Source organism: Oxyura jamaicensis, chromosome 2 (assembly GCF_011077185.1).
Source record: "Oxyura jamaicensis isolate SHBP4307 breed ruddy duck chromosome 2, BPBGC_Ojam_1.0, whole genome shotgun sequence".
Classification (NCBI taxonomy): Eukaryota; Metazoa; Chordata; class Aves; order Anseriformes; family Anatidae; genus Oxyura; species Oxyura jamaicensis.
In genome coordinates, this window is record NC_048894.1 from 73,737,048 (window position 1) to 73,759,377 (window position 22,330).

General features: G+C 36.4%; 1 protein-coding gene across 10 annotated transcripts in view; it reads right to left on the minus strand.

The window, feature by feature from the left end:
- Positions 1–22,330, minus strand: part of LOC118163294 (cadherin-12) — a 570,217-nt gene that overhangs the window by 37,316 nt on the left and 510,571 nt on the right. For all 10 annotated transcript variants that reach the window (XM_035319833.1, XM_035319828.1, XM_035319829.1 and 7 more), the window contains one exon: positions 9,956–10,143. In XM_035319833.1, coding sequence (XP_035175724.1) covers positions 9,956–10,143 — 188 coding nt within the window. The remainder of the gene's footprint in view (positions 1–9,955; positions 10,144–22,330) is intronic.

Below are 22,330 nucleotides of genomic sequence, written 5' to 3' on the forward strand. Positions count from 1 at the left end.
TACTGATGGGTCAAACCAAACTTAGGTATGGCTTGCAATGTGAATTTAAACGTGATCTGGTTTTCCTATTAAATAGCTATCTTGAGTGAACTGCTATCCACAAGATATATTTGAGCAGCATATATGTTGAAAATGCCGACTTTGACTCTGCCTTCTGATCCTAGGTGCAATTTGTAACATCTTGAAAGCATCATAACAGCATTTGCACCTTTCTGATTTCTGATGGAAATTTCTGTAATCAGATTGTTTTCATGTGAGTTTGTGTCAATGTACATCAATTTAGTAACTTTGGTTTTAGAAAAGCAATCATCTCTAAACCATAATGAAGTCATATTTAGTTGAAAAGACACAGAAGCTTTATTTTCTGTCAAAAAGGGTTTTGCTGCGTTGTGGCTTTCATGTTTTTAATTTTAGTGAGGAATCTTTTCCTGACGTCTGGGCAATACTGCCACCTAGCGGCTCCTCCCTATAATTGTCGAGTTAGAAATTTTCAGACGGGAAGGATATGCTATCTGGAAAAGAGAGCAGGATCACCAGTGCAGGAACAAGAATACGTTAATGTCTGTCAGTTTTTTCTCACCCAGCCATCATTACCACAGTGTTTCCAGTCATTTGTCACAGCTAGTACAGATTTAAGTTATGCTATTTTCTGTCCTTATCACAGCAGGACATAATTGGCCAGTGTAACTTGAAGTAACTCCATTAAAATCAATGGAGTTACCTTGATTTACATTAGCTGAGCAGCTAGCATAATGGTTTAAAATCCTTATGAAAAATATAATAATTTTAATAGACTACATGTCCAGTCTTTTCTGAGCTGGGGATTTAAAATTAGCCAACCAAGTCTATAAGCCTTAGAAATAATCAAGCTTGAAAGCCAAGTGCTACTAACCAACCCACTACCACATAGAGCCATCCTTCTACAGACTAAATTCCCAGTAAAAGCCAGTATGAGTTGCAGCTTCCTGACTGGACTGACAACAAGAAGAAGCAGCTAAAGCTAAGAAGATACAGACAAATTAAAATGTGGAAGATCTTGTGCCCCAGTGATGACACTCTAAACCATTGCCTTTGCTACAAACGGGCATGCTGCTTCACTATCCAAATTGTTGTCATACTATCCTTTGAGCTTCTATACTACTCATGTTTGTTGTTATGCTTTGCCAAGAAAATTTCCCCAGAGTGAGCAACCAAACCAAGCCAAATCCTTCTCCATCAGATTATATAAAGTGCTAACAACTTTTCAAAAAATACTTGAGGGAGGGGGAGAAATCCTGGAGCTTACAGAACCAGTTTGGAGTGGAAAAAGTCTAAGTAATTATGAGGGCTAAGCTAAAGATTAACACAAAAAGCAAGAAATCTAAGCTCCCAATTATCTGATGCCTTGTATGCTTTGTCCATATACTCCCAAACTGCATTAAGAAAATGACTCCTCTGATCTATGAGTGTATTTGCAGATAGATGTGCAAGCAGCAAGAGCCATAATACATGTGGTTCTCGCAGGCAGAGTTACTCTTAGTAAGTACTAGGTCATGGTCCTTGGCAGTGCCCAGTACACAAACTTCATGATGTAAGGAGAACAGGGTCCTTGTCTGGGGATGGGCAGAAAGCAGTAAGATTTCAGGCGAGTCTGGGCATCAGTGTGCTCAAGCTGGCATATTTTACAGCACAGGAACCCAGAAAACTGATAGTGTCTGCGTTACTTCTCTCTCCCCAGCACTATGGGGCACTGCTATGGTATATTTTTGAAAGGCCAGATTGACTCCAAGAAGGGCAAATGTTTTCCACTGTAGTCTCTGAGCAACCAATTCTCTCTTTCTGTCCTTCTCTGGACAGATAAATATAGCTAGAGGTTAAACAGTATGCAAAGCACAGATGGCACTCAGAATAAGAAGAGACAGGCTGAAAGTGCTGAACCATCATCAGAGCAAGGAATCAGTGACAGACTCCCACAAAATAGCAGGATGTAGCCTTTTAACATATGTGAGGCTAAACTGCAGCTCAAGTGTCTGTGGAAAGGTGGGAAGATTACAAACACTAAACCTAGGATGTAATTTCAAAATGAAAATGTTTGTACAACATATGACATGCAGTAAAGAAGTATGGTTTAAAAGGATTGCATCTGTGGGGAGACCATACCCTGATCAGTTCTGTTCCCAGTTTTGCATAGTTGAGCCATACAGACAGCTACTGATAGTTTCAAATTTTGGCATTTGTATGATATGCTTGGAGTTTGCCTGAAAACAAAGAAAAATTGAAAGTCTGCCTAGCTCTCAGAAAACAAAACAAAACAAAACCAAATAAACAAACAATAAAACCCCACATTTTTTAATATTATATATATATTAGTTTTAAAGATGTTAGAATAACATTACTTTTATTTCTTTTTTTACTTTTATTTTTTTACTTTTATTTTATTACTTTTATTTTATTTTATTTTATTTTTATTTTATTTTATTTTTAACAGATACCACTGAGATCTGTGAAGGAAATGAGTAGTTGACACAACATTTTATCTGATAGTGCCAGTCCTATTTTAATTTAAAGTTTAGAATGCTGTTAAGGGTACAAACCCAGCATAATGTTAGTAAGAATATCCCATTCTTAAAATATAAAAATAATAATAATAATAATCTCCATGGTTACTGTAACTTCTTTCAACCAATGAGATTTCAATGGAATAACCTCATATATTTTTTTGTTTGTTTTCTTGTTTTTAAATAAGAATTTAACACAAAATCCACAAAACAATAAGAATACTTATTTATTCTGTAAAAATGATTATATTCAGAAACTAAAGTTTGAGAAGGCTTTTATTTTAGAAAATGTATTATTTTTTCTACAGTAAACAGCAGTATGGTTAAAAGTAAGGGAGCTTTTTATTAGCTATGTATCTAATAATATATCTAATAAAGATACATATAATAATGTATCTAATAAAGATACATATATATCTATACATACATACATATACATACATATATACATACATATATCTATAAAGATACATATATTCTATGCATCCTTCTAACTGATATTCTAAATGCCAGTGTCAGAGCAGATGTCATTGGCCCCTCTACTGACTCTTATCTTCCTTTTCTATGCTGTGTTTATTAGCTGCTCTATACAGTTGTACAGTAAAGTGCTATCAGTGTATACACAGCTGTGTGCAGCAAAGGAAATTCACAAATCCCCAAATCAAATAATACATAAAGACAAACCACTTTCTCTTGCAACTCAGGAAGTACCATGAAAAGGTTTATGTAGTATGACTAGGAAATCACATATAAAGCTCTGGTTTAGAAATAAGTTTTGAAACATTACTGTTGTCCATGCTCAAGACAGAAGTGAAGAAATGCTTATACATAGAGATCTAACTCTATTTTGTATTTCATTTGTGGTTTTTATATATATTTTGTATTTTATATCCATAGATAGATTAGATATAGATATAGATATAGATATAGATATAGATATAGATATAGATACAGATACAGATACAGATATAGATATAGATAGATATAGATATAATTAAAGAACTGAAACAGAAAAATGGGCTGAAAGATAAAATAAGTTCTGTTGAGAAGCACAGCTAGGGCAAGAAAAGAACTATCCTGACAGTTTAGTCTTCACAAAAAGACAGGACTTGAAACTCCAGAAATTTCTGTTTTTTATCCACACATAAGAGATAATGTCTGAGATACAGACATTCATGAACCATACCTACACCAATGGAAAAGCCATAATTTGGGGTAAGACTGTAAGCCCCAGGACCTATAGATAGTTACAGGCAGCAGGACGGTGTTTTGTGCTAAGAGGAAGTGCATGTTAATTTAGGCTTGTTTTCATACCAGCAAAAATTCTGTCTCGTGTTTGTCAAAAAGTCTAGCAATGCTTTCCCCTTGAAGATGGGCTGAGCTCCTACATATTTGTGAAATGCAGGCAACCAGATTGCTCACTGTGCTTTGACATTTTTCAGTAATTGTATTTCTGTAATGGGTTTTAGTATTAGCATTAAATAGTAAATAGTTGGTACTATAGAACATAGTCAGTTAAAGAAGCTTCTCAACAGAAACGTTCATTAATTTCAGAGTTGAGAATACAGAATAAAAAAATGAGTTCTGTAGACCAAATCTGATGTGCAGCAAGTGCTGCGGCTTTGATTAGACGGGAAGTGGGGAAAATATATGTATATTATTTAACTGGAGAAGGGCAGAAGTTGACCAATGTCAACTTGTCGACAATGTCCTGTTTTATGCTTGAGGAGGCGTTGAAGTGACATATTTATAGTACATAGGCAAAGGAGTTGCTTCCAGTTATTCATGACAATCTGGCACACGATTTTTGCTGAAATGAGTAGCATGGAGAGGGACAAAGGTGTTTTCCTTGTGTAAGAGGCTATAATCACAGAATCACAGAATCACAGAATCATCTAGGCTGGAAGAGACCTCCAAGATCACCAAGTCCAACCTCTGACCTAACACTAACAAGTCCTCCACTAAACCATATCACTAAGCTCTACATCTGAATGTTCTCATTATATATTTTTTAATTTGCGAGTAAAAGAAGCACACTGTGAGTAGGAGGTACTTCTTATCATCAAGGTGAGAGGTGTGCACAGTTTGCCTTGGATATCTGTAGCTCAGACAAAGACAGTGGAAAATAATTTTGATATTATGCATTGTTTCATCTGACTTTTTTTTTTCTTTACTGGAGAGATCTGAGGAAATATCCATATTTCCAGATAAGAAAACATAGAACCTTTTGCCAATTTCCTGTGTCTCTTTTTAAAGGGAGGGATAAGTTTGTTTTTCAAGTATGGAAGAGGAAGGAGGAAGAGGAAGGTATGATAAAGCAAGAACATGATAATGTAAACTGTATACATTTTATAGTAAAGACAGTATTAAATTTACTGCAAAACTTGTAAATAGATTTTGTTGGAAAGCAGGGACAGCTTTTGAATCACAACAAGCAGATCATGGCCTACTGCACACAGCAGGCTGTGTCATGCTCTCCCTGCTTTCAGCATCCGTCTAGAAGCATTAGAGGGAGGGGAGGTCTGATCAATCTCTCAGTCTAGCTAATCCATCCATGGATAATCAAGAGTTGACTGCAAGGTTAAAGAAAGAAAATAACAGGTGGAGTACTTGAAGCAAACAAGTGGATACAAGCATCTATCCAAAAGGTAAAATTCCCCATACATCACCATATCTTACCCATTTTTTGTAGCTGCCTTTCACTGTTCCAGGAAAAGCCAAACCCATTCACTCTATCTGCAAACTACACAGGCTGAAGATCTCCCTTCTATACTGCTTTTGTCATTCTTATCTGTGAATACCATGATCTTTATGATTGCATCTGTACCCAAGTAATGCCTTTCTACCTGTTCTGAGGAACATAACATAGCCTGCTTTTTCTCCTCAAAATGTAAAACTATCTGCCATGTTCCTCACTCACACAAAGCTGTGAGTTATGATGATAGACAGACAGTTGCACACAACTACAGGTGCTGTTCCATGTTTTTGGAGAATTAAGGGGTGGGTGAGCAAAGCAAGCAGCGGCAGCAATGACATTCTGGCTGAGGCATGTTAGGAGCCTGCCCTGTGCTCACCACTGCACTGTGTAGGTGCTGTCAGACTGCCCTTACGAGATGTCTCGGTACCACATACACATGGGCAAGAAAACTCAGCTTACTCAGCAAACTTCTACTTGCTTTAAAATCTTTTTAAAAGTGAAAGAAGCCCCTGAGAATATGAAAAAGTATATAGTCCAAATACCTCCATGCAGCTACTGGGTTGGTTTGTTAGCTCCCCCAATTTTTGTTATTTTCTCATCACTCAAGCTACTTTTCCTCATCATGAAGTACTTATGCCCTCCTTGACATACTGTGATTTCAGGGATACAGCTTTGTCGCCTGGCCAGATAGCAGTGTTACATGACTTACAAAAATGGGTCCAGAAGCCCCCTGAACATCCACTGACCCACACCAGGAACCCACCCAGCCTAGTGCAGGACTATACCAGATGAAGCCCCAAAACAGCTTTCTCCTGGCTTTTTGAGACACTCTGAACAAATTAGTGAAGTAATGTCTGAGCCATGTTCAGTGTTTGAACCCTGCTCAATTTCTGGATTAACTCATGCTGAGCCAAACAAGAGGCTGTGGGCTAATCCTGTAAACTCATCCTTGGTGCCAACTGTTCAGTGAAGCTTGGATCCTGCTGTTTACTTTATTTATTTATTTATTTATTTATTTATGTTTTCTGTTGAATGTAGTCATCAAAGATTTCTTATCAGTTTGGATAAAATGAGGAGCTTGTCTGGGACTGATGATTTTTCCTCCCATACCTGGGAGTGCTACCCTGTGCCCACCACACACCAGTCCAGAGGAAATGGTCTCTTCTGGCACCTCACTTCTTGCACCTTACACTTGCTGTTGTTTTCTGGAGTACCCAGGTAGGATAACAGATAAGGATGACTATATAAGCATAAAACGTGACAAACATAGTATTGGACAGATCTGCACAAGGGGAAACTGGTCATTCTATGCCTACTATTTTTTACTCTCACAGAAAACCATGTGCAGCACTATATCAAGGCCAGACATTTCTCCCTCCTTCTGCTCAAAATATTTCCCTTTTTATTTTGAGATGGAGAGAAAGCTATTACAGTACTAACCACACAGTGGTGCTAAATGGCATTTGGATCATTTGTTTAGCAGAATATAATGAAATTATTCCAATTTGAAAATATGTAAATAGCACAAGAGTAGTAGTAATCAGGCTTATATTGGATCATAGCATGAAAATAAATTAGCAACCCAAATGAATTATTTAAGATGTGTACCTTATATAGCTTTGGCTGGTTGTTTGTTTGGCTGTTTGCCTGTTTAATGTCGGAGATACAGTAAACAAGCTTTTGCAACCCACAGTTCACTTAGAGTGTTGAAAAGAACAGTTTGGCTTGTGCAATTTTTGTTAGCAAATATTCCTTCTACTAAATATAAGCACAGTCCAGGAAGGATCAGTTTTCTCAATTTTGATATAGAAACATCTCCATGTTTTCTTGCATAACAACAAAACAAAAAAGCATCTAAGCAGTGACTGACAGTTTCTGTCTGCAACAAAATTTTCAGGAAAAATAAAAGCAAACTTTATAAAGAACAAAGATGCACATGCAATGCCTCAATGCTGAATTACTGCACCACATGCAATGTCAGAATATGTGTGATACAGAAAGAAGCGCAAATTTGCTTTAAAAGCATGTGGCACTTTTTATTAACGGATTTGACTGAATATTACATATAATTTATAATTCATAGTGTTGGTCCTATTCATTCACTGACTCTGATTTAAAGAAGTACTTAAGTACATACCTAATGTAAATATTTACATAATCCCACAAAGCCAAAACAGTGTTTTGAACACCTTGTAATGTGAAATCACTTCTGTGCAGGCAAGTGAATAACTCTGTTGCAGGCTTGTATGATACGGTTTACATGCACTTTAATAGGTTTCTACAGACTTGTGAATGTCCATCACTTCTGAAAATCTGAGAACTGCAGCCCATGAAAATACATCTGTGCTATTATTACAAGTGTAGAGAATTACAAGCTGAATTAACAATAGTTTAAGATTCTGCACTGCTTTTGATTAACTTGGGATCTAGCATGGAACTCACGTGGATGGATTTTGGATAATTCCAAAATTTCTTAAAACACTTACCCATTTAAAGATTAATGAATGGGACTTTTTCCTTGGAAAAAAAAAAAAAAAATCATAAAGGGCAATATGCAGGGGCTGTATAAAGGCATTCTTTGTTGGAGGATCCAGGTGATGAGTTTATCTTCTTTCCATGCTTGTGCATAGAACAAAGCTGGAGTTTCCTGACCTGCACAGCCTGTCACTGATCTCCAGGCTCATTGCAATGAAGAAGATTAAGGAGGGATTAGGATTTATTTATTTATTTATTTATTTTATTTTTTCCTCCTGTTCAGTGACAAAGTTCTAACATTTACATAAGGCAACATAAACTGACATTAATTACAGAAGCCTTCTGCTCTTGCAGAAGTGCCCTAAAGTTTACAAGACGGTGTATATTATTACTGAAGAGATTAAAAAAAATTAACAGAATACAATGAGCAACTCTGAAGTATCTGCATATAGCATTTGTTGTATCATTTATCCCTTCCCCCTACTCAAATTCTAGGTCAATTAGATATATAGTTCCCCATTAAGCAGCCTCAAAAGTGACAAGGCATTTTGTCTGTGCTGGTCCTAAAATAACTGTATCAGGGTAATTCATATGTGGATGCTCTTCACTGGTAACACATATTATACACATGCTGTTTGAGTATGTATTGCTAATTTGAGTATTTTTGCCTATACAGTCTGATATGTAAATACATTAATCATCAGTATTGAAAAACTCCATTGCAGTGGATAAAAACAAGGAGCACAGCTGAGGCTTAGGCCCGACTCAGGCAGAACTAAATCCTATCAAAAATCTACAGCTGATGCTCAGATATTTATTTCTTAATGGCTTCTACTAATTGCTATTTACACCTGGCAGTGCATCCTGGGGGCACACAGCTGCTAAACCTGACTGCTCCGAATTGAGCTATTTTTGAGTCATCTTCGCAGAGGGAAAAAGGTCATTAGAATGATTTTTTTTTTTTTTTTTAATGAAACAAAGTTTGCAAATGCTCACAGAAAGTAGTACATTTAAGCTTTTGATCAAAACAGAAAAGGGGTAGTGGGGAGGGGATGGAGTGAAGAGTAGAGTTTATGTCTCACTGGTGAATAACTTTACATGGGTATCCCAGTATCCATTTTATGTTAATAAAATTAGCAAAACAGTAAGTGTTATGGCATCATCTGCTCCTTTAATGCATTCCTGGATAATTCACTATTTCCCAGGTCAAGAGGCTGGGGCCAGGATTTCCACTATTAGATAGAATATAAGGCAAATACGTATCGACGGCCAGAGTTGGGCGAAATTTCAGCACCTAAATTCTATCTGTCATTGCAACTAAAGCTTCTCATTTTCTAAAGCTTATCTTAATACATACATCCATAGTCCTTACTCCCTTGTAAGTGTTGTTTCCCAGATGTGCTTATTTTACAAAAATCACACCCACAAACACGAGTTGTCTATAATGCATAGCCTGGCCTTTCAAAGTGAGCTGGTGGTTCAGCCTTGTTGACCATTGGTGTAGATGTGCATGCCTGGGCTCAGAAGCTAGCCATTGGTTAAAATGGGACTGCCCCTACTTTATTTGGACCTACTGAGTACTTTAATCACAAAATTCCAAATAATGTTTATTCTTTCCATCTTCAAAATCAATAAACTCAGTAATCTTGACTTTTTTTGTTTGTTTATGTTTTAGTACGCTAAAGCAGCTGAGATGCAGCGTGCATCGGAAAAGCATCCATTTCAGACACTAGCAGGAGACTGGAAGTAGGATGTGGGTTTGCAATCATTTGGGACTCATCCACCCCAAGTAAGATCTCTGTTCACTAAAATACTTAACAGCAATTTTATTATTAATAATCATAACATTAAAACATTCAAAATAAAATGCTTAAAATTTAAAACAAAATATATGATCCCAAACGTAAAATATTGTTCTTTGATATCATGCTCTGAACTGGATGATTTCTCTCATGGTTTTAGAAGGAAAATTTTCCATAAAAGACAAATTATACTTTCTAGACAGATACAAGAATTACTCTTCCACCATTAATACAGATATTATTTGTGAACAGTCATATTTGACTGCATATGAAATGAAGCACTAAATTCCAATTTATTTTAAGACTTAGATTATAAACAAGGATTCCAATAAAATTACAAACTACTGTGTGTTACTCACTATGTACAATTGCACAATATTTAATTATCTTACCTAGTTTCTTGCTTAAGCCATGGGTACATGCACCCTGTCTGTGCCACATACCTTTTTCAGTTTTATGACTCCTTCCTGGGTGTTCTCATCTGTTGTGATGTCGAACAAGTTTCCTCCATCCCCTGGAACTATGTTGTACTCAATTTCTGCATTTTTCCCAAAATCAGGATCCACGGCTCTGATCCTTCCAATAGCAGAACCAACATGGGAGGACTCGGGCACTTTCAAATGGAAGATACCTGTGAGAAAGTGATAAATGTAATTCTTTAGAATTTTTGATAAGGAATGTAGCATATCTGATTAAAAACATGGAGCCTGTGCAAAATCAACAGACTTAAATAATCCAATTAAACAAAAGATCAAAACAACAGATTAGAAGATATGCATGCTTTACCCACCTAACGTGTTAATTTCTTCTACATGCTAGATCCAGACTAATGCAGCTGTAAGGGTCTTAGCAATTCTCTCTCGATATCTGTCTGTCTTTCTATATATTACACATACGGTTGATTAGTTTGATTTAAATACTAACTTAGGCAGCATGTTTATATGACAGCAGCATGTTTATATTTAGACATTTTCTTTTTTTCTATGTCTAACACAATTTTTAGTACCTGAATTTTTATTTTGTTTGGGAAAATATGCCTATGCATCTCACAGTAATTGAAAGGAAAAAAAAAAAAATCAAAGGAAAAAGGGTTTCCATCCATTACTGTAATGCTCAGTATTGTACTCACATGTACAACTCCTTGTGAGGGGGGGAAGATATAAAGAGCGTTGTTTAGGCATCAGCCACCAGAGGGTGGTCTTAGCAAAATTTCAGGGGCAAACATAAGTTTCCAGCTCTGCACACTTTTATTTTCAGCTTATTTACTAACAATAGTAATAAAAGTTAAAACACACTGAAAAGCACATGCTTTATTAAGAAGCATCACCACTAATGCATGAAGACAAAATGGTTTCATTCAGGAAAACCACGATGTGGCAAAAGTGCAGGACGTACTAATGGAAACAGCTAGACAAAAAGGCCTCGAGCACTTTGAGCCAGCGTTGTGTTCAGTGCCTTCCTGAGCCGCCCTCAGTGTATTACATCTTGCCCTTCTTGCCCTGCCAGCTGCACGTTTCCTTGTCCCAGGCTTCCTCCAGCTCCCTCCCATCAGCAAAGCATCAGCAAAGGCCTTCTCTGCACCCTACCTGCAAGCAGGCAGGAGGACATTTGCTCCTCTTTTTCAGTAGTCCAGCAGGATGGGGAACCTGTGACTAGTGGGGTCATGCTGGGGGGGACGTCTCAGAGATTTCCCCTAGTAGTAATTCAGTTCCAAGCCCCAGAACATGGCTTTGAGAAGCGGTGTATCTCCTAGCAGGGGGTTGGATGACTGTCACATCCCGCTGCTGAATTAAACAGCAGACTCTGCTCCCTGTTGTTTCCTCCTTACAATGAGAGCAGCATAAGCATTTTCAGCTTCCCAGTATTTCCAGGTGACAAAAAAATGACAGTCACAATGCTGGATTAGGAGCAAACACGCTTTTTTTGTGAGCTGGTACTATGTTACCTATATAATTATCTGTTTGATTACCCTGAAACAAACAAACAAACAAACAAACAAACAAACAAACAAAAAACACTTTATCTGCTTCCTCTCCCTGCCCATCAGTACATCTGATAGCAAAGCTTGCTTTATTTGTTTGAGAAAATCCCTGTAAGTAAAGTCTGCTTGTGTCAGATACACATTTGGACAATATCATTTATGGCTTCATAGCATTCATTGATGGAGTGACTAAAGATCGTGTAATTATCATTTTACCATTTTTTTCCAAGAGAATATAATACATGAACCTTTGCATCTTCTTCTTCTTGTTTTAACCACTAGAAAGGAGCACCACAATGTACAATATTATCAAGACTGTGAGTGTCCTCAGCTATTTCTTAGCAGTGCTTCAGTGACTCAGAGGAAATAATATAATTTTAACAAGGTATGCAGGACACAATCACAAATACATCTGATATATAATGTCATTTGCAAATATGCTTATTACTGGGTCTCTGCTATGCAGGTTTTTCCAAAGAGATGGAAGAAAAGGGATACATGAGGTCTTTGCCTACACTTGAATCTCTTTACATTTCCACAACAGTTCCAGCCCTGGTGCTCACATCTTTTACAGACAATTACACAGGATCACAGAAATCATTGCTGCAGTGTTCACTATTTACAGCCACAATTTTGGTGAACATAAAACGTAAGAGAATAAGATTTTTTCTTCATTGCCTAGCTGATATATTCCTAGTGATCTGAAGAGCACTCAGGCTCATTAAAACATTTCTCTATAAACTATTGTACCCGGCTGTAAAGCGTATGTTACTTAGATGAAGTCAAAGAAACACTACATTACTTATTTCAGATTGTTTAGGCCTGTATCAGTTATTTTCAATGGCTTGGCATTTCATCACTTCCAGAAATTCAACAGCAATAAAGACGGGGTCATTCAGATCAATTTGAAACTCTGAAGTACTCTTCAACTCTGCCAGAGTCAGATCTCTGAAGATGTAGTATGTAATTACAGTGCTGGCCTCCTCCTGTAATAGCACCTTCACAGCATACGGGAACTGCTAATGGTGCTACTTTAACAACATACTTTTGGAATAAAATAAATTAAAACAAATAATGCACATTGTTGCCAGCCCAGGGAAAAACTTCAACAGGATATAATGTATAGCATTAAAACCTTTTTTTTTCTTTTTTTTTTTTTTCTTTTCCTATTTTTTTTTTTCTTCAGAAAATAGTCTTTGTAAAGAAAAGAGGCCATTTGAAATGTTCAATACATGCTGTATATGAAACATACAAGAAAGACAGTTTTGTAGATATTTATTTTTCTGTTTCCAGAAGCTGGTACTTATTGCTGTGGATTATTCATTTTTTATTCTCCATTTTGCCTATATAGACTACTATGTCATTTTGCTATTCAGGTGCATTGAAACAAACCTGAGTAACAGTCTTTTGTTCCCAAAGGTCCTGAAAAAGTTGTAATCTGCAAGTTTGGTGCTGGCTTTTTAAAGGATGATTGACAGGGGATGTACCAAAGGAGCAAGCCCTTAATTCGCTCAGACTGCACTAAGAAACTGGACTCTGCACGTAGCTACACTTTTGCAATTTCAGTGAATTTCATTGCATGCATATCCAAATATTTTTACATATAGGCAAAAAACTGGCAATGCATATTACCTGGTCAAGATTTTTCACTTTGTTATCAAAGGAATCTTAAGAAAAAATAACAAATTTTAAATATAATTTTTAGGGCCAAAGATCACGTGCCAGTTGATATGCTTAACTTATGCAACATAGCACAATTAAATTTCACCAATACACTACCAAGAATCCAAAACTAGAGAAACCCAGTGTTTACATTACTTAAGACCAGCATTTAGACATTTCCTTACAAATCCCGTGTACTGCCCTATGTGACTCAAGCTGTGAAACTTGAATGGAGTTTTAGGTTGAGCATCATCAACGAGGATGATAAAAATAAATGAGTGATGATGCTGTTGAAGCTTTTAGGCTGAAATGACTGATTGGGATTATTACTGAGCCCCAAAAGCATTCAGGAAGCTGAAGTGGAGGTGAACTAACAACTAATATATGCCGCTGCACAGTTTCTAAAATGCAGACAGTTCCAAAGAGCTTAGTGGGAAGAAATCAAAGGTAAGTGACAGGTAATCAGTCATATTGACTGAAATTCAGCACACATTTACAGTTCTTTTGACATGACTAGATTAGTTCAAGTTCTTAAGGCTCAAAAGCTGTTCTGGGGCTTGATTTTCACTTACAATGGTGTTTTTTTGTTTCTCCACACCTGCAGTTTATGGGTATACCATCACTTACCAGAGAGGTTTTCAATTCCGATGAGAATAAGGAATGAAAACCATCATTACATCTCATCAGTAGAACAACCATTAGGAAGTAACCCAGGTTAGAATCTAAGGATGTCAGCTAAATGCATAATGGCCTTCAAGCAAACAGCTGTAAATCTTATCTGAGCTTTTTTTCCGATCTGTCACTATATACATACTGAGTGCACATAAGATTATTCTCCCCTGTTTCTTTGTCTATATTTTTTTTAGTTCTTCTTTAAAATACTGCATTGCAATTAATCATGATAACACTTTATAGTTATAGCCTACAGCATTGAAATCCAATCATTTCTTTCTCTTTGATTAAAACCCTTAATGTTTTCTCAGGAAAAAAAAAAAAAAAAATCAATAATGTATATTATAACATTAAAAAATTTGCAAATCTTAAGATCAAAATTAAGCCAAATAGGAAGATTTTTTTTTCCTTTAGCAAGAAAACTCACATGAATACTAGAGCAATTGTTTGCTTAAATTACCAAGGCATTTCAGTTTTTATCCTAGGCAGGTCATAAAGGCACTAATTTCTGACTGTTTTAGGAATAATCCAAAACCAGTAGTTCATGTTTACCTGCCGCTGTTTCAGCAATAGTGTAGTAGCCAAGACAAAGCATACTCTACATGCAGGCAGTATACAGGCATACTCCATATACTTAACCTGTTACACCAGCTACTGCTAATCAACCTATGGTGGCATCTGATGTGCATGCTCCTAACACACGGAAGATGTGATAGCACAGCAGTGAGATGTACCAGTGCCTCTCCTCACATGCCCTGCAGAAGGCTGGGAAGAGAAAGGTCGGGCTTTGTCACCTTGTGCTCTGGTACACTTCATGCATGACCTGGCATAGGCAGGTAGAACGTCGGTTAGGGCAAGGCTTCTCCCATTGCCGAAAACAGTGCTCTGAACTAGGCTTATGGCTTCATTAGATACAGCATAGCCATTCTTAAAAATACCTCCTTCTCTGCTGTGGGTCCGCAAGTCCACAACTAACATGATCTACTCTCTAGACCGTATACTTTTAAAACCTGCTGAGGTTCTGGATGTTTAAGGCTCCCCATTACTTCAAGATAAAACAAGTGGAAACAACAGCCCTTTGGAGTCTGATCCTGCCCAAGGTGTGGGTGATCTACATGATGGAGCTTTCCCACAGCTGGCAGCTTCTGAGCCAGGACCCCGCCAGCCCCTCAGGTGAGCTAGCAGACTGACTTCCTGAGGCTGTCCTCTTCCCTTCCTAAAGGAAAAGAAAAATCCACTGTATCTGGTATTGCTGTTTTGTGTACTGAAAAACAACAACAACAACAACAAAAACACCACAGTTTAGCCATTTGCTTTTTTTTTTTTTTTTTTTTTTTCCCCACTGAAAATCTGTGGACAGAAACAAAAGTCTAAAAACAAACCTCCATGCTTCATAATTCCACAGGGCATGCATAATATCTGCCAAGATGGAGCAAGCATTCAGGAAATAGGAAATGCCAGTTATTTTCTCAGCTGAGGATCTTCAGACCCACAGCTTCTTCTTCAAAATAGTGCTGGATGCAGCAAAGACAAAATAATATTCTGTTTAAAAGAAAAAGGTAGAAATAATTCTTGAAAAAGTTTTTATTTTTATTTTTATTTTTTTTTTCTGGAGCCAAAGGGCCTGTGGTGTGACTGCCCTAACACCCAGGCATTAGTAATACTTAGTTTTTTTTTTTCACAAATCTTAAATTATCTTCTGCATGATGGCACAGTTTTAATGGGAGGGAAGGAAAATGTTTATTTCTAGAACTTCCTTATGGTTATAATTAAGGGTTTCTCCTGAATAACACGGAAGTGAACTCTGACACACTGAAGAGACCAAATGAAGATCCTGAGTAACTATTTTAATCATTTTGTTATTGCTATGGAAGAAAGATACCACTATTATTACTTCCCCTTCTGCTCCTTTTGCTCCAAACAAGAGCAACAGCTAAATGTTTATTTGTGCAGGTCTGACTTTCTCAGTGCATTTATATGCTAGAAGATGTGCTTCTGGGATCTCATAGGACTTATGGAGAAAAGTACTTTTAAATGACCAGTTCCATTGTATATCACCACCAACAAAGAAATGTTCTGCTAATATCCAGTCTACTGTGATTGAGAAATTATTACCAAACAAGAAAAGTCAGTAAAAAAGGTCAAAATAGAAGGAGAACAATAATTTATTTTTTCAGTATATTCTAGAAATTGAATCAAAGGGTTTTTTAACTAAGTTATATAGTGGTTATAAAGAACTATCAAGGTGTAGAATGATTTACAGATAGAAGAAGTTTTCAGGAGAAAATATTTTCCCTTTTCCAGAATCCCAGCCAGCATGTAACTGGCATTTATAGTTCAGGTCTATTGGTAATATTCCAGTGATCACACTGTCACCATGAAATAAATCAATACACTTATTTCCCCCATAAAAATTTAAACTGCATGATATATGTGAAATATTAACATGATAAAAAGTATGTTGCTGAAGATGGGACACGGAGTTTGTAATGCTCTGCTTAACATCTCTGCATCTTTAACATCTTGCAGGAGCTTTTTGGTACTACTCTGGCACAAAATATAATAACATAATAACACAATTTTACTATAATTCATTCACTCTTAAGAATGTGGCCCAACCATTTACTTTAAGATCTAAGCCAAGTGCTCTAAATCATTGGTACTGGAAGAATCATTTTTCTCTCCATCAAGTAAGAAAATTAGGCCCCTAACTTTTGTCCTCTGAGTCATGCCTAAGTTACATGAATAAATTCATCTAAACAAAATATGTTCCACATCTGTTATTACTCAGAAGACTGTTTGTGAAGCTTTTATTTGCACAAAATCATTGGACGTATCTTCTGCAAATAGTTTTCCCTAAAAAATACATTATTTTTCTTCACCAAGTTGGCAGAGGCTAAAGTAGAAAACGTTTATTTTTAAAGATAAAAATGAGAAAACTTCACATACAAGTATAAAATAGATTATTGTTCTTTGTTTTAGGTTTTGGTTTACTGTGTGCAGTTTCCTTGAAATATTTGTGATTTTATGTGTGATATAGACCAAAAAGTAATGATACAATGGGATGGCAATTGGTATCATGCTTGATGTCTCTTATACTTTATAATCACAGAATCATAGAATCACAGAATGGTTTGAGTTGAAAGGGACCTTAAGGATCATCCAGTTCCAACCCCTGCCATGGGCAGGGACAGCTCCCACCAGACCAGGTTGCCCAAAGCCCCATCCAGCCTGGCCTGGAACACCTCCAGGGATGGGGCATCCACAGCTTCTCTGGGCAGCCTCATCACCTTCAGAGTAAATAATTTCTTCCTTGTATCTAGTTTAAATCTACCCTCTTTGATTTTAAAGCCATTCCCCCTTTTCCTATCCCTACCCTCCCTGACAAAGTGTCCTTCACCAGATTTACTGTAGGCCCCCTTTAGGTACTGGAAGGCTGCTGAAGCCTTCTCTTCTCCAGGCTGAACAACCCCAACTCCCTCAGCCTGTCTTCACAGGAGAGGTGCTCCAGCCTTCTCATGATCCTTTTGGCCCTCCTGTGGACCTATTCCATGAAGTCCATGTCTTTCCTAAAGCACATATGCTCAATTTAGTAAAACTGATATTTAAAGCTTTCTGTTTAAGTACCTGAAGGTGTGACGTCTACATAAATACTGTTCCATTTTCAAGGAACTCTGTGGATGGTCAGTGTTAATTTATAGATAACACCCTTGGGAGTTTTAACAATTATGTTCATAACATCAACAAATTTGCTGTGGAAACTACTGAGAAAAAAAAAATAATGGTCTTGAATTTGAATGAAAACTTTTAGAAGGGTTTCTCTAGAGTATTTCTGTTATTTTCTTTTTATTTTTATAGATATAGTTATGCAAAAATTGAACTAAACATGTATTTTGGTCTCAGATACTCATCGGCTTTCATTTTTATATAGAAAAGAGAGTTTCAAAACAGCTTGGTATCTACAGCTCCAGCTGCTGTCAATAGGAACCTCTGAACTGTTGCAAACACTTTATGGGCTTCTCATTTCATGCTTTTACAAGGAGTAAACACTCCTGAAAATCTGACGACAACTATGGTTGTTAGGTATTCCTGAAAATCATGAGCCTAAGCTACTGTGATGATAATTAGGTAATTACATGTTTTACTTCACGTTGCACTGTAGCCTCTAAGTTGTCAGGAAAAAAAAAAAAAAAAAAGAAAAAAAGAAAAAAAGCTCACCATAGTTAGAAGCAGAAAGGTGGTGTTGATTTCTAACTTGGACATAAGGCCTCAGGGAAACAGACAGATAGATATGATAGAAATTATCAGAAATAGAAATGATAGAAATGATAGTGATGGAGCAAGTGACACTGTCATCTGCAAGTCACTTTGCAACCAATTCTTCATGAATTGCAAGGCGACCCCACACTGTTACACCTGTAGCCCTGGCTACTCTTCAGTATCAAAGAGCAAGCTGAGATGCATAATGCTTTTGAGCAATCCCAGGGTTACCAGATATAATTCCATTTGTTGGATCTAAATACTCTCTGTGTTTTGAATGAATAATTTTTTCCCTACTCCTCATAGAAAACACACAGGGGTGGAATGAATATTGTGATTCCTGCCAGACGTTGTTGAATTTCTATGAACCATATTTGTTTACACCTTCTATACAGAAAGCAGCAGATGTAAAATACAATTATTAATTATAATAATCTACTATGATGATAATGATGTGTTTAAAAATAATTGACCCATAAATCTTGCTGTTAATGATCAATTACCACTTAATCCTAATGATAAGGGGAAAATAAATTGGGTAAGTGCAGACTAACAGGAGAATTTTATAAGTAGTATATAATATTTAACTTCTAACCACTGTTGTGCTCATTTGTTTTTCTTGGACTATTTCTTCCTGTACCGTCAGAGCATTACATTTTACCCATTGACAAATTATATATATATATATATATATATATATATATATATTTAATTGGTTATGGAATAGTACCAAGACATAGCTATATTTGTTTACTTGTTCTGCTTTGCAGCTGAGGGTTCATTCATTCTCATTTAGAGCTTTGAAGAGGTTTTATTTCATTCAGTCAGTACTTCAAACAGTCCACTAGCTTATGCATTCTTCAGAAAGTTAGAAAAATCAGCAACAGTATAAGTGTAGCAGACATAAAAATTTAATGTAAATGTAAATGTAAAGATGGTAACTCAATATTTAATTATCAGTTGTTTTTTGTTGTTTGTTTGTTTGTTTTTAATGTTATGCCTTAGTTGTTTTGTTTTGTTTGGGTTTTTGTTTGGTTTGTTTGTTTTCTGTCATCATTCAGTCTCAAACAAATGTTTCTCTTGTGAAGATGCTTTATGATCAAGATCACGCAACAGTGACAGCTACCAAAACAAAAGAGCTTTCTAGGGAGCTTTTACTAAGAGTACTGGGGCAAATCTACTCTTAGTGAAAGTGCTTGAAGAATTCTGATGTGGAAAGGCATAAGAAAAAAAAATAAGAGAAAGTTGGCAAAAATATAAACAGAAATTGAACTTTGTGTTAACTCATTCTTTATATTGCACACACACAAATAGCAACAGATGCCTGCAAACTGTCAGGTGCTATGTCTGCATGGACTTGATTGCAAATCACAAGCTCAAAAAAGCTATGACTGCACAAAGAAATTTCATTTACCGAGCTATATTCTGAGGCCCAGAAGCTAGCTGGTATACAATGACCTATTTCCATGCTATTAAATTCTCTTACCCACACCAAAATAGGTTAGTTTCATGGAAAGGGATTGCAGAGAAGAGTTCCTGATGTATGTTAATGCCCCCCAAAGCCCTGAGAAAGCTTTTCTGAGAAAGCTTTATGTGATGTTGGCCAAAACTATGCCAGGGACTGTCCTAATGTTATCAGTATGGATGATTTATATGTTCAGGAGCCCTCCCTGACACCCTCACATCTCTTTATGTCTTCAGTGTGAAACAAAATGATCTGTTGTGTACCTTTTTCTCTTAGTCTAAGTAAAAATGTCTATTCGTACTGATTATATGGTAGTGTAGTCAGTCATTTGTATGATTAGCAGGCAAGCATGGTTAACAAGCATGGTGGGTCAAATAGAAAGAGAATGAAAGCATCACTGTGATAAAGATGCAGTGGACATACCAAGCACAATGGAGATATAAAGAGGGATAGTTATAACCCATGATCTCAGTACAGCAAAATGCAGAAAGACTCAAAGCTGGAAGTGGTAGTTTCTAGGATAAATAGATTTATTCTTTAACAAAGGAAAATTATGTCAGGTGTATTATTAGGGAGTTAAAAACAAAAAACACTTGAGGAGGGGAAGGAGATGTAGTGCTGTAGTTGTAAGATGAAAATATGATTAAGTATTAATTTCTTCCTTATTATAAGGCAGACAAGAGTGCATGCTGAATATTAGGAGAGATAAGGCAAGGAGGAAAGAGAAAACCAGAGGAGAGGGAGGTGGAGAAGCCAATAGAACAGATGTATGTGATGTGGAAGGAAGCTGGATCAAAGAGGAATTACCCTAAGTCCTCCTCTGATTCGTCTAAGAGCACCATGCAAATACTGGTCTGCTGGCATTTATTCATACACTCAATCATGCTATTTGACTATTGCTTTGCTGGTGTTGGGGCTGTACTCAAGTGACTCACTGGTATTACAATGCAAAATCATAAAGACCTCTGCATGGCTGCTGTTTTAATGATCAGTTTATGATTGCATAAGTCTGTTTCTAGACCCTTTGCATTGCTGCATTGCTGTCTTATATCCCACCTTGAAATGGCTGAGTAAAAGATATGTTCATGCAGTTTTAGTTCATTCACAGGTAAATGGAAATCAGACTTGTTTAATATTTTCTGACCAGACATTATTACAAGATTTAAGCTTGGTTTATAAAACCAAGCTGGTGCTAACCCCTTTATGCCTTATGACATAGGGGTTAAAAAATTAACAGCAGATTGAGTAGACCAGGATTCAATCTTCACTCCCTTTCTAATTCAAAACAAGGTCTCACTTGGCCTACTACCTAATCGCTGCCTAGAAGTTAGTCTGCAATGAGTCTGTAATGTGTAAATAGTTACCATTTGATATAAAATGTCATCGTTTGCCAGAACTGAATTAGAGCATCTTGTCTGCTTTGCAAATTCCTTAATCAATGTAAGATAGACTCATTTTCATTTTTTGAGCCAATGAAAGCACAAATGTTGTATACTAAGCTCAGCTTTTAACAGGACTGTCAGAGAAAGCCATATTTCCCTATCTAAAATGTCTAATATATTACTGTGACTGATCTGCATTGTATTGTTTTGAAATCATTAAAAACATACCATCTGAGCAACTTCTCTCTTGTAGGCCACTCATCCAAAACAGTGGGCTATAAGTTTTTTTTTTTTTTTTCATTATTATTATTATTATTTCTGCCTGTGACCTTTTACTTGCGGTCTGCATCTGAACCCAATTTTATAGCAAAATCTGAGGCAAGGCTGGTACAAAGCCACATGGATGCAATCTGCCACATTTAGTTTACTGAGACAAAAAAAAAAAAAAAAAAAAAAAAAAAAAGGCATGCTTTTATATAGTAAAACCAGTGCTAAGTAGTGTGTGTGCAATTTCTGAGGTGCACTAGGTTTCCTAGAGATAATTGAATATAAATATATAAATAACTATGATAAGAGTTTTCAATCCATAGTGCATGCTTAACTATGGACAGGCAGGTTACTCCAAGTTCAGCACTTGGATTTCTTTTCTTCCAGAATATTTCTATAGTGTTTAATACTTGGAAGTAAATGTATTAAAATATTCCACTTAAAACAAAAAAAAAAAGAAAAGGAAAATAGAACAAGATAACATTTCATCTAGATAATAGAACATTCAAGTAGCACACAAAGGTTACATAACTAAGCAAAAAATAATAATAATTCATTTTTATAAAGATGTTTTTTCTTGCAGTGAAATTCCTGAAATTGTATCAATAAAGGGTATTTTTTTTTTCCTGGTCCATGAATTGTCCTTTTTGCTGACTTTTGTATTTAAGATATTTTTCCTCTGATGTCTCCACTGGATAATTTAATTAATTCTGTGAAATGCATTGTACTGGCCACTCTTGAAATCCGAATCCAATTAGCTACAAACTTTCTCCAGTACTGACAAGCATATGACGTGCAAGGTCCTAGGACTGATCCTTCAACCTTGCCTTATTTAAGATGTCCTTACCAGAAAGATGAATAGTTGCATTTCTATTTTCAAGCATGTTAACATTTCTGGAAATCTGCCATACTCTTTTATGCAAACTAGATGGATTTCTTCAAGATGCTTTTGGAAAGACCAATGATAGCAAAAAAATGGCCCTTGTGATGCCTAATCATTGCTCTGCAGCTTTTGAAACATTTTGAATGGGGTTTCCAAACAGCCCTGAGAAGTTGTCTTTTGAGAATCAGAGAGGTGCTTTTCTTTTCTTTTCTTTTCTTTTCTTTTCTTTTCTTTTCTTTTCTTTTC